We start from the raw sequence: 12,686 nt of genomic DNA, 5'->3' as shown, positions 1-12,686 counted from the left end.
TCACATAAACACAGCCTATTTGAGGGTAACCTGTTCATTTTATGCTCTTTACCTGAGAAACCCTGGTAATTTCCCCTCATATCCCATCAATAGAACCACACATCCAAGAGAGCCGTGGATAGCATCTTATAGCTTATAGATCACAGCCTCAGGCGCCGATGAAGTAATCCTCCACGCTAGTCCCAAAGGGGCACCCGTGCAACGTCGACCCTGCCATCTCGAAGTCGAATCCTTTGATGTCCCATAAATTCCTGGGGTTTATTTCTTGTTCTCCTTTGGGGTTGCATTTCCCAGCTTGAGCCACGCTCGTTACGCCCAGGAACCCCACGGGCCACCTTGACCGCAATCCGGGGATATTCCAGGTCCGATACCACTCCGAGCTTCTCTGCTTCCGATGTCCTGATCCCGTCATCTAGGACTTGACCCGTGTGTCTCATTCAATTACTACGAATCTCCTATATTTGGGGAGTTAGTCGAGCCTGTCGTGGACATCAAACAGCTTATACGTGGAGGCTAGAGGCAAAAGGTCTATGGCGGAGAACAAGCGCCAAAGCTCAGTCAAGGCGTCTGCGCAAAAGTCATCTGGTAACGCACCAGGTTCCGGCATGGCAGCTATGGTTCCCTTGGAGGCCGCATTGAGCGGCGCGATCGGCGCCCGGTGAGTGTTCGCGACCAACTCTTGATCCCTCCTGTCGAATCGCGGGGCTAATTGGTGCGGTTTCTCTTTTCACAGTGTGCGCCTCACCACTGCCCAACCCAATGCGATGACCCACGAGGGCACGTTGTTCACAGTTGATCCTATCACCAGCCTTGTAGCCATCAACACGGCCCCCGCGGCCAACCCCGGCGACGCTAAACAGGCCCAGAACGGTGACTACCATGTGGTGCCCATCTCGCGTATCCAAGGCTTTCAGATCCTCTCCCTAGCTGCGCCCTCAAACTCCTCCTCATCCTCGTTTACAGATGCCCAGCCTACGATCCAGGCGCTTGATACTCGTGCGCTGAAGGCCCGCGAGATGAAGGCGGTTGGGGAGTTGCTCGAGCGGGAAGCGCGTCGTGGCAAGGGCGTCACTCGGGAGGCTCAGGAGCTATTCGATGCATTCAGCCGTACCATGCCTGCGCGCTGGAATGGAAACAACATTATTGTGGCGGATGCCGTAACCATTTCGGCTCCCTACAAGGCTGACGACTGTCGAGCGATTATCGATGGCGATTCTGCAGCTCTTGCTCGGGTGCGCAAGGTGGTAAGTATCAAATTTACATATATCCTAACCTCTCAACTAACGAATTCAACTTTAGCTTGAGATGGAGCGTAAGAAGATCGAACTTCGCAATGCTAGCGCCACCATTGGATCCGCTAGCACATTCTCCCGCCAGCCCGATGTCCCCGGCGACCAGCGCAAAGGCGGATAAGCTTGCCAATCCTAAATTCCAAATACGCAGACACCTAGTGATATCATGCGGGAAGTCTAGCGTGGCATTCGAGCCTATCCCAGCGTTCGAAAACAGTTGATGGAAATACCCCAAGCAGAAGTCGATTTTGAAATGGGATCGATCGAGATGAATCCGAAGGTGGATTCGACGAGACGACTGCATGGCCAGACAGTCCTTTCATTCAAGGAGATGGATGACCTGCAGAATTCATTTGCTATAGCCCGGTTCTTGATAAAATCTGATTGTCACCATGCCGGACTGACTGCATTGCTACAAACTTACTGATATCCCCTTGTTTTTTGAACTTTGGGCATGTCGGTGCCCTCAAGCTGAGAATAGTCACTAAGTCAATTGCTATGATTCTCCATTCCAAGACAATGAGACAAACGTAGATTATTTGAATCCTAGTAGATTTGGCTCAGTCGTCATATCACTCTTTGGTGATATATGAACGTAAAATTACAACAGTCCAAAGGGAGATATACATTCCCTACAAACATCAGATGCAGACACCTAGCATATGTGACCAATATCCAGTCAAAAATCGAAACAATCAAAACAACCAAAAGCAAATAGAATAAGATGTCATTAATTCTCTTGCGATATATGCAAAATGTGACTTCATCCTTCAGCGACTGGGACCCGCCCAGGAACGACTTCACTAACGGCACCGACAAAGCCTTCAAGTCCGGAAATAGATAACGAACCAGAACCAGACGCAGAGGCTGCCGTGGTAGCAGCCTGGGACGAGATAGATGTCATTGAAATAGTGGGCATGACAAGAACCTGAGACCCCAGCTCGATCCACTCAACAGAAGATACAAGGGCAAAGGTAATCTTGACATCCTCTTTGAGCGCTTCTGCCGAAGATGCAACGCCAACAATGGAGGCGGGTATAGTTCCCGACATGACTTTGCTAATATCTGTTGCTGAGGGACGACGTCGGAATAAATCGGCAGTCCCCTCGCTGCCGAGGTCATTGGTAGAATTGCCGTTTGTTGTCCCGTTGCTGTGGGACTTACCCATGGAAGGAGACTGGGAATCACCGTCGAAGTTGAAGAGCTCCGGTTCAGAAGGAGACGGTGGCTCGGATATTACTTCTTCGCCAGTCCCCGTCAGCGCCATGCAGATGACGCGGACAGTGGTGCGGATGTTGGCAATATAGGCTATGGCATTGCCTCCAAGTAGTAGAGGAGGAGAGTTTGGAGCGGAGAACTCAGTAGATCGGAAAGTTGCAGTGAATCCGGTGTGGAATGGCAGTGGTAGTAGTGAGGGGTCCGGTGAAACAGAGGTGGCATATGGGGGTAACGTATATAAGTTCGAGAGAACCATGCCCTTACGGATTCGGCCAAGACGTGGTAGACTTTTGTTTTCGGAAACCCCGGTGGGCTCTATGCCGATTGTACCTACTTGATCTTTGACGAGGCGACGGACTGGTAGACGAAGATCTCTCACGCTGACGACGCGGATGCGCTGCCACCTTGCCTGTGAGTCTTTTCCGGACAGGAGGCTCTGCGGGAACGATGCGGACAAATCACCCGGCCCGCTGCGGGACAGAGTCCCCACTGAAGGTGGAGGCTCGTTGTTCGAGTCACTAGCAACATCCACAAGGATCGGACCAATGACCATCTCGTCGCCAATAGAGATGCTGCCATGGCGGACCAAGCCACAAAGGACCATTCCACGGTTTTCTTCATCGCCCTTTTCCGAGGCTATTGAGTAGACTTTCGAAGGTGGGATTGCAAAGACCTCGTCCACATCAAAAAGGTTACCGGTTTCATGAGGAGATACAGAAAGATTTCTGGGGAGACCTTGGATTCTCTGGGTGGGCTGCGCAGGGATCGGTAGATAGCGAAGGAAAGCATGCAGCTTCCCAATACCGGATCCATCCACGGCACTGGTCAGGACAATCGGCACAGTATTTAACCACTTCCCATCGGCAGCGTCGATAACCTTGCGTACTTGAGAGGTTTCCACTGCGCTTATTTGCTGAGATTCAAGCACTTTATCACCCGCAGGACTGGCTGGGAGCATTGCAGGCTTCCGGCTAGCGGTTTTTATTGCTGAAAGAACTTTGGCAAGATTCTCTCGTAGTCCACTGCGAGAAGCCAAATCTAGCTTGGTAATGATCACCAATACTGGAAGCTCTAATTTCAAGCAGAGCTCCAGATATGCCAGACAAAGGTCCATCTCTGAAGGCTCGGCACCTTGTTCGGGCGCAGAAGTCTCATCACCACAATTGGCAGGGATACAAAGCATCACGTAGTGCGGAGCCCAGCTAACAAGCCCTCGTAATGTTGACTTCAAATATCGAATAGAGCCCGGTAAGTCAGAGACAAAGGCCAAACGACCTCCATGTGTGGCGGCGTGGATATCATCCCAGCCAGCAACATTCCCAGATGCATAGTTGATCACGGTAGGGGGCCCCTCATCGGTGTATCCAATCAGTTCCTGGGCGACTGAGCTAGTGATTCCTGAAGAGATCTCGTGTCGATGCTTCAACAGACTTAACCTGCTTTTGCCCCTTCCATTATCCAGTGCAGAAGACGTCAATGTGCCCAGCAAGGAAGACTTTCCTGCGGTGCTGGGGCCTGCAATTGATATCCGAATTTGTTCCGTATGTGAGAAATCGTCGTCCGAGGCTGACACATTTCCGGGCCCAGTATTTGCAGTGTATTGCGAGTCACATATTGACTTGCCCTGGGAGATGTTGTAAAAGTCTAGATCTGGACTTACCAAAGCCTCAACAACCCAGAGTCCTTCGGTTGTATTTGTTAACAAATCAGGTGGTGCATCTAGTGGTGTATCTGGCGTTTCCACTGTCCACTCGCATTTCCCGACCACGACTCGGCGAAGGACCTCCACCTTACACCCAAGACTTGCAGCCATGGATTGGAGATTAGTGATGCTCTCATCCAGCTCATCCTGAGTGAGACCGACAAATGTTCCATCATCGGCAACCCCAATCTCATACAAAGCACCTTGGCTCTCCTCGAGCCCAGGGAGCAAGCGAGCAGGCTTTGAAGGAACTCCTAGTCGAGGTGTTGCATCAGGAAGAACAGGCAAAACCAGATTTGACGTGGTGGATGAATGAAATGGCGAGGATTGCTGCAGACGCCATAATAACTGGGTAGTCAACCCTTGTAGTCGTTGCTGTCGGCTCTGGTTTGATTTCGCTTGCATGGGTCTTGGAGCTGCTTCAGACCCCGGAGATGCCGAGACAGATGATGGAGGCATGTTGCGTGAATGGTATGATCCTGCCACTACATTTCCTGTCGACATGGAAACATAGGGACGTCTAGGTCGAAGCAGCAGATGTAACTTGTACTCTGTGGGTCCCTCTTGAGGCTCTGGCTCTAATTTGGAAATTCCATAGTCGGATAATAGAACTGGATCAGCGTGTAAAGGAGTGCCACTGGAGCGTGCACGAATTGCTAACCCACGACCACCAGGTGGCTTGAGTTGGGGGGTCGACGATCCCGAGGTTGACCACGGGGATGATACCCGTGGCGGGTCTGGATCGTACGTGAAGATGGATGCCATAGCTTAGAAAATTATAAATTTAAACCAGATATTGGATGCATCTGGGATAATAGACGCTGATATGGAGAAAAAGCAAACCAGAGGGAAATTTAAAGAATTGAATGCATTCTTGTACTGAGACAAGTCCCAAAGCACGGTGACAGCCAATACTGAGTCACAGACCAGTCACGGGCCAGTCACAGGCCAGTCACGTGGCCATCTTTCCCCACGACTTTCCTGCAACTTTATGTCGACCGTTTCCATATTTCTTGGTGTATGTGTATGAGGACGTTAATTAAATATACTTACTTGAGCATGGATATTATGGCCTAGACTTGAGCCCACCTATGGACCAATGTTTCGGAATTGGCCATCTTGATCTATATATTTTCACCAGGTGTCCTCCAATCATATGATTGACTGCTTGATTTTCAACTTTGAAAGTCCAATTAGCAAGATACAACCTTGGAAGCCTCTAACCTGACATGCAGAAGTTATATAAGCGCAAGTTATGCTCATTCAATATCATTTATAACGTGCAGCTCGCACATGTGACAGTGCCGAAGTATATGTTCGTATTCGAGCAACAGTAGCTATGGTGTCTGTAAACCCGTTTGAGTATGCCTCAGTCATAAAATCTCAACTGTGGGCTTTTAAACCACAGTTGTCAGTGTATGTAGTCTCGTATGTTTCATATGCCTCTGCCACAGCCTGATATGGCATGTAGCAGTAAATGGCATGGTATCGCTTGGCTATGCCCATCAACCACATGGTTCATTTGATTCAGCGTCAATCCGAAGCCGCACCGGTGGTTTTGTGGAACTGGATTGTGTCAAGGGGTAGACGGCACGGTTTCGATTCGGTGTCATTGCGAGAGGTTATATTCACAGCTGTATGCCCGAAGCGATAAATCTAAAGTCTTCAATGATAATTCAGTAAGTATTTGCTTGAATATTGAGAGGCTCTTTGGGATGAAATTCGCAAACATCGAGAAAATTCAAGCCTGTGATTTCCCCGACTTTTGGTACCTGAATGGAATGGACGAAGACGAACCTTGTTCTCAATCAGTCACTCGACGGGATTTAACGTTAGACAGCCCGTGTTCCGATTTTACATAGATACTAGATATCAAGTTTGAGAGTCAAGTTTGAGAGAAGTTTGTGATGAAGAGAGCACTCGGGGCTGTTGGCAATGCTGCGCCTGGACTACCACCTATCCTCCAAAAGACACGTTAGGATAGCCGAATAGTCAGTTCATTTCCTGTTTTAGAGTTATCTTGGGTGTGGTAGTTGGGTTGAGAGGTGGTGTCGCTGGAAAATCCAGAGTGAGAGAGACAGCCTAAGAACACCTTGAGGCCCCGGGGCAATCCTGCTGATAAGCAATCATGGGGCTATGACGATGTCGGGAGGGCTTGGTCCAGATGAACTGGCTGAGCTCTCGTAGTGCATTTTCATGAAGCTTTCTCGGGGCTTTTTTTTTTTGATTGATACCTGCTTTGAGCTTTGGAATCTGTATCTAAGGGAAAACCCACGTATCTATCCAGTGGCAGTCTAAGTAGAAGGCCAACTGTACAGATCTACTCGTTCCACTGCGAGTCAGTCATTGGTGACTGCAAAACCCCCAACGGGTGGTTGAATTTTGAAGTCTACTGCCTAATAGCTGTTGGTAATGATACACACTTACATCAAGCATTTATTTCACGCCATCATTCTGACAGTCCGGACCAGTAAACAAGTCTAATCTATGTATAGAACCCGGCCCCATTTCTAAACAAAGAATGCGAAAAGGGTAGCATTTATAGAATTGTATCTAAAGACTAACAGTATGAGCCAGCTCACACAGCATATTACAAGCCCTCAGTGCCGTCACCGCCAGATCCAACTGTGAGAATATGTTAAAAATGTATTTATAATGCGTTCATAGATATGCCCGATTTTATTGTCGAGAAATTTTGCATATTTCCGAGCTGGCTCAAGACATTTGAAAGTGTAAAAAAGATGAAACCCCGAATACTAAACTCCTGAATCGCCCCCAACCCCAAAAGTCATCGTAATTTGGGATTCTATTCCGCAGAAGATTCCCTGCCAGAGGCTTTGCATTTCCCTTGTGCAACATGGATATTGCGTGCAGTTGTACGTGTAAACACTGCACTACATACTGGGCACTCGGCTTTGGCGACGACACCTGACTTTTCTCGCTGATGGCGGAGGAGGTTACTGAAGGTTGAGAACTCGCGACCGTTGCAGCCATGATCCCAGCACTGTGGCCGCGGCCGTGAACTGACCAATCGGACTGGATCTGAATCTGATGTTGCCGCTGAATTGGGTGGGGAGTATATTGGCTCTGGGGAGACCATTGGTGGTGGTTGACAGCTGATGGACGCGGATTGGGATCTGCTAGTTGGTAACGAAGTTAGTTGGTGATTTCTTTGTTTCTGATTGAGAGACTACTTACGGGACTGATGGGGGGTCGGCATAGTAGTATGCCGGCTGATTTGTCATATAGGGAGGACTGTCAACAAGGTTAGAGTTCAAATCATTTGTGCCCTAATGTTTGCAAGTACTCCATTGGACTCACGTGGCCATGAGAGGCTGCTGGGGCAGCGGAGACGTATTTGAGGCAGATGCGGACTGGAAAGGGCGTGGTATAGGAGGACTCAACCGCAGATGTTAGTGTTTCCCTCAATGGCACGAGGAACGTGGCTTACCTTCGAGGTTGGTTTTGTCGAGCACCACTCCCAGGAGCTGCATGGTAAGAGGCCGGTACTTGCGGGGCATAACTAGGTAAAGGACCACTTGAATAACTAGGATAGCCAACTGGGTAGCCTGATGAAGCGTAGGAAGACTGCGAAGATGCAAATGGGGGACTCATGTGTCCATGTGGTGTTTGATCAGGATGATACGGACGATTTGCCCAAGCATAGTCTGAAAGAGTCAGTCAGCAGGCGCAGCTGGTCCTAGATATAGATAGATAGTTATTCATACGATGAGGATGATGCATTGGGCCAGCAAAATAGGCGTCTGATACTACTGACATGGGGTATGATGGGATGCCAAGGTCACTGTGAGTGGGATGCCCTAGTCAGAACAGATCCTCAAAACGCTCGTCGAAATATGACTTACGGGGGATTGTTTAGAGCAAGCCTCCCTTCAGTGGGGGTCTGACTTTCAACAGAGGACCTGAGAGTCGGTCTCTGCTGGTCGTTCAAAGCAACCCGATTGCGAGGCTGATTCGGGCTGGAATCCAGCGTTGACGTAGAGTGCTGCGGGGGAACCGACAGTCCAAAATCTTGTACCGGCTGTGAATTGTCTATATAAGGGTGATTCTGGGCAGACCACGTAGTGGCAGAGCGGGACAGAATCTGTGAAAAGTCTGGTGATTCGACTGATTCGACTGACTCGACCAATGAAGACAAGGACCCAGCTTCGGACTCTGTGGCTGGAAATTCAGACAAATCGGGAGGATTTCTGTGAGAAGATGATTTCGGTGAGCCGAACGCTCCGGGGAACATTAGGGACTATATAGGTCATAGACCTTAAACAGATTGCAAACAGTAGGGGGCGGAGCCGGTAAAGGGTATAAGGGGAAAATTGTCACTCGCATAAAGAATCAACATACAGGTGTCCGGTAGTCCCGTCAATCTGGTAGAAGAGCTTTAGTTTCTGATTGCCATCAATCCCAACTCGGGCGCAATGAAGTATTTAAAAGCGCATATAAGACGTTAGCTTATCCTCTCCGCAAGCCTTTCGGGATTTGAGGGCTTAGATTTGGCCGACCAAATAACAGCTTCTAGAATATCTGCTGCCCTAACCCTGACAGACGCGCAACTTGTGTCAGTTGCCCGTTGATTCTACTCGAGAATGTGATATCATTTGCCCCATGATCAAGAAAAGAAAAACTCTTGATGAGGTGGGCCGATGAGAACTATCACGAGCGAATTCGTGGACTTTTGGACCCCACAGATGACGGGACCCTAGCCCGAGCCTATGTGGGAATAGGACTCGGGAGGATTACGACTGGGGCCATGATTCCTCTAACGGAGTTTGGTCTGGGCGTCAATTTCTAGCCCCATTGTACTAAATAGTGAACGGGGGCCAAGTTGGGGCCTTTGGGGGCCATACGCTTGTAACGTGGCTGGAATTTCTCGAAACTTCTGGTTCTAAGCTGTATCTTCCGTCCGGTTACCTGTATGCTCGCTTGTAGGTACTTGAACACCATAACCGACCTGACGCTGCTTGAAAATGTGGTCTCCTATCAAATTTGGCCCCCACGAACGCGCGGTTAATAAGAGATTCTTTTTCCCTCTCTTTCTTTTTGTTTGCTACGTGGTAATCAATTCTGGGTGGATGTGGCTTTATGCCCTAATTCAAAATCATTAGGTTTTCTTCTTTTCACTCCACTGCACTGAGAGGATGGCTCGATCTAGGCAGAGTTGTGCCCGGAGCGATGTAGATCCCGGGAACCACAGGACGTTTATTCGGCCCCAGGCGATCCAGCCGGTCTCGCTGTTGGAATAGGGAGTCCGGGTATTGGACAGTTGGCACTGTCCGAATTAGCGTTGTTATAGGTCTTTTGTGACCAATATCCCAATTTAAAGGGGCCCACCGGTGGTCTCGCGTATTAAAATGACTGTAAAAAAAGGTGGAGCTGGAATCGCCAAGGCCCATTTGAAATATCCTAACTGTCCAGGGTCTTTCATGACTATGGGAAGTCTGTAACCCGGTCAATTAGCGCTGTGGCAAATTGTCAGCTCCCGAAGCCATGGGGTAGTGAAGCCAATCGTAACCGCTCGGGAGCGTACGATCGCCTCTCTCCACAGGGGCCCGGGATCCGCACTTATCAAGAAATTGTGTGTATCTGCGTGGGAGATCATGGCGAGTTAATGCACCTAACGTACAGTAGTATTATAGATTAGGGTATATTTGCTACTGTTTTTCTCCCTCGTGGAAATTTGCAGACCCACAGGAATCACAGCATCACTACTTGTTTACCAATGTTGGTCTATTAAGCTCAACTTGATCATGGGTTGGTTGAGCTCGATATAGCTCTGTGGTCAAATGTATATTCCAATATGCCCTGCCCTCAACCCCCGCGTTCTGGTGTTGCACTGAGCCGATAGGTAGAAAATACAGTTGATCTGGCCCGAGTGTGGTGGTATTTAGCAAGATTGGCGAACCCACCAAACAAGATTTGACACATGGGCTAATTGCCAAAATAGAGTTGGGATATAGAAAAAGAATTCTTTGGCGTCAATACTATCAGCATCATGCACCAACGTTGCTTGATTCGGTTTCGGTATTTTTGTAGGAAAAGGAACAACACAACGAGCACTGCACATAAGCTCTAGGCTCTTTTGAGGACGGTATGTTGGCCAAGGTCTGAATTTTGTAAATCCTGCAGTACACAGAACTTTCCCACATGCTCCTTGTTGGTTGTATTTATGGATCAGCGCAGGGGTTATTTCACTCGCCTGCATACAGCATCAAGAAAATTGAAGTTTACTTGACCGTTCTTTTGTACATGATATGGAACTAACTGTTAGGCTTCAGTTCAAAGTCTAAAGAAGCTGAGAATGATGAAGATGCGGTGAACGCTCCAGAGCCCATCCATCTGTATTGCGCTGGGGACCTGTTGGTGGTGGTGCGACAGCCAATAATCGAAAAAGAATATACCAAAACCTATTGATGATGCGTTTATCGATATACTACTCTCTTACCACTACTTCTCAGACAATCCACAACAATTTGTTCACTAAACTGAGTAATCGGTCGTTGAAATGGAAAATCGTGAAGCCCAAATACCCATCACGTGATTGATATCACCTGACCCGATCTTCTCTGCGTCTGGTTTATCACCAACATCAATCCACGTCCGCCTTCCCCACATTCTGATAGCTCTCTGGTGACTTGATAGTTCATCAAAGTGAAAGAATTCCTGCCTTACAGCTCACACATTCATCATGAAGCTCGTCCGGTACGCGATCCCACTCGGTGCGCGCGAGCACCAGCTCCGCCAGGCGCATCACCTCCATTGACTCCCACTGACGTATATTTCTCTTTCTAGCTTTTTAATGAAATGTGCCAATGAAACGGTCACTGTTGAACTCAAGAATGGTTAGTCCCGCGTGCAATCCTTGTGAACCCCAAGACCGTCGAACTCCCCGAAGTTGCCATTCCGCCCAAAAAACCAAGACACGTCTTTCCTAACCTAAATATGCCATGTAGGCACCATCCTTCACGGAACTATTATGTCTGTGTCCCCGCAGATGAATACCTCTCTGCGGACTGTCAAGATGACCCCAAAAGATCGTGACCCAATTTCCCTCGACACGATCAACATCCGCGGATCCACGATTCGCTATTATATTCTGCCAGACAGTTTGCCCCTCGACACTCTGCTTGTCGACGATGCGCCTAAGCCCAAGAACAAGGCGCGGAAGGAAACAGACCGCGGCCGTGGCCGTGGTGGACCACGAGGCGGCCGAGGCCGTGGAGGTGGCCGTGGTCGTGGCCGGGGGCGTGGCTTCTAAATTTCTTTCTGTTTTATTGAGAGGACAATCTGGCGTTTGTTTCTGTCTTCGAAATTTCTCTTGAATATGCATGATACGGGATGCCTCTTATCCCATTTTTTTTCATTCCCCAGGGGCTCTGGTTTGGATGGCAATCAACTGAGAAAAGCAATTGAATCGAACTTATCTTTCCTACTATCCGAGGCGCATATCTCGATCTCGCGGATCCATATTACGAGACGTCTGGTGAATAATCGGCAAGCATCAAGCTATCCAGATAATGCGAATATACAGTACCTGCGAGGGTGCGTCCAATTTGGACCATGTATGCTTTTCGTTCTTGGCCTCGTCTGGACCTGCCAAACCCGGTGGATCTTCCACTGATCCACGATGATGTCTCAGAAATTAATCTGATTGATACAAGAGTAATACCCAAAAAGTCATGCATGCATCTTGAGTAGATCACCGTTCCCGCTAGTAAATCCCAAACAGCCTGTCTCGTACTTTGTGACTGCACCGGCTGAGTGACACCCACTTGTATATATCAATCATCACGAACTAAACCCACACTGGGACACCCGGAATTGAATAACCCGCGCCCAAATTTGTAGCCTGACTGGGGTTGCTGCCCGGTCTAGTCGGGCTTCACTATCCTTGCACTCGCATGCCGAGACAACGGTCTCTGGAATTATCTGTATTGTTTTTGCCAGCGCCTTCTTAGCTCACCGTGAATGACCCTGTCACATACAGTATAGTTCAAGTCATGTCACAATTTGCACCCAATGGGCAGAGAAAAACAGACTCCGTATGAATACTAGCACTCGGGCTTTCGTGACCGCTATTCTTTCCCGTCGACTCATCATCCAGAGTGTTTGGCAAACAAGGATATAGATGCATTCCGCATCTGCATTCGACAGTCAGCGTGCTAGGCGCACGTTGCCAAGGAGCGAAGTAATACGTGTAAATATACTAGAAACTAGTGAAGTCTTCCGAAAGGAGCGGAGCCTTGTGACGATCTCCAGCTTAGGCTAGAAGGCTAAACGGGCTCATGGTTGTCTGCCACTATACTCTAGTAGGCCAACGCCCCTGTATGCGCTTCCAAGCCTCAACTTTCATGCAGCTTGATGATCCTGACTACGTGTCTCTCGGGATTGGATACCTTTGCCTCGTTTCGAGTCACCAAGATCTTTAGGTCAAGGTAGGCTTCGGATCCGAGTCGAGT

At 48.8% G+C, this 12,686-nt stretch overlaps 4 protein-coding genes across 4 annotated transcripts; 2 read left to right on the top strand and 2 right to left on the bottom strand.

The window, feature by feature from the left end:
• Window positions 1-530: 530 nt before the first annotated feature.
• Window positions 531-1,413, top strand: N7511_001503 (anticodon-binding domain-containing protein; the record flags this gene model as incomplete). Its single annotated transcript, XM_057123928.1, has 3 exons — window positions 531-658; window positions 734-1,244; window positions 1,300-1,413. The coding sequence occupies 3 exons, from the start codon at window positions 531-533 to the stop codon at window positions 1,411-1,413; spliced, it is 753 nt and encodes a 250-aa protein (XP_056989661.1).
• Window positions 1,414-2,055: 642 nt separating this feature from the next.
• N7511_001502 (uncharacterized protein) lies at window positions 2,056-4,977 on the bottom strand (the record flags this gene model as incomplete). The annotated part of the gene is made up of 1 exon (XM_057123927.1): window positions 2,056-4,977. One exon carries the CDS (start codon window positions 4,975-4,977, stop codon window positions 2,056-2,058), a length of 2,922 nt encoding a protein of 973 aa, XP_056989660.1.
• Window positions 4,978-7,018: 2,041 nt separating this feature from the next.
• N7511_001501 (uncharacterized protein) lies at window positions 7,019-8,473 on the bottom strand (the record flags this gene model as incomplete). Its single annotated transcript, XM_057123926.1, has 6 exons — window positions 7,019-7,349; window positions 7,411-7,467; window positions 7,534-7,611; window positions 7,664-7,880; window positions 7,941-8,017; window positions 8,079-8,473. Coding segments are annotated over 6 exons (1,155 nt in total), but the record flags the coding sequence as incomplete, so codon positions are not given.
• A 2,442-nt stretch (window positions 8,474-10,915) lies between these two features.
• Window positions 10,916-11,485, top strand: N7511_001500 (mRNA splicing protein SMD1; the record flags this gene model as incomplete). The annotated part of the gene is made up of 3 exons (XM_057123925.1): window positions 10,916-10,929; window positions 11,020-11,069; window positions 11,181-11,485. The coding sequence occupies 3 exons, from the start codon at window positions 10,916-10,918 to the stop codon at window positions 11,483-11,485; spliced, it is 369 nt and encodes a 122-aa protein (XP_056989658.1).
• Window positions 11,486-12,686: the final 1,201 nt, after the last annotated feature.

Source organism: Penicillium nucicola (genome assembly GCF_028828085.1).
Source record: "Penicillium nucicola strain IBT 29836 chromosome Unknown utg000001l, whole genome shotgun sequence".
Taxonomy (NCBI): domain Eukaryota; kingdom Fungi; phylum Ascomycota; class Eurotiomycetes; order Eurotiales; family Aspergillaceae; genus Penicillium; species Penicillium nucicola.
The sequence above is the reverse complement of the archived record's forward strand: the minus strand, read 5'-3'. Positions and strand labels throughout refer to the sequence as shown.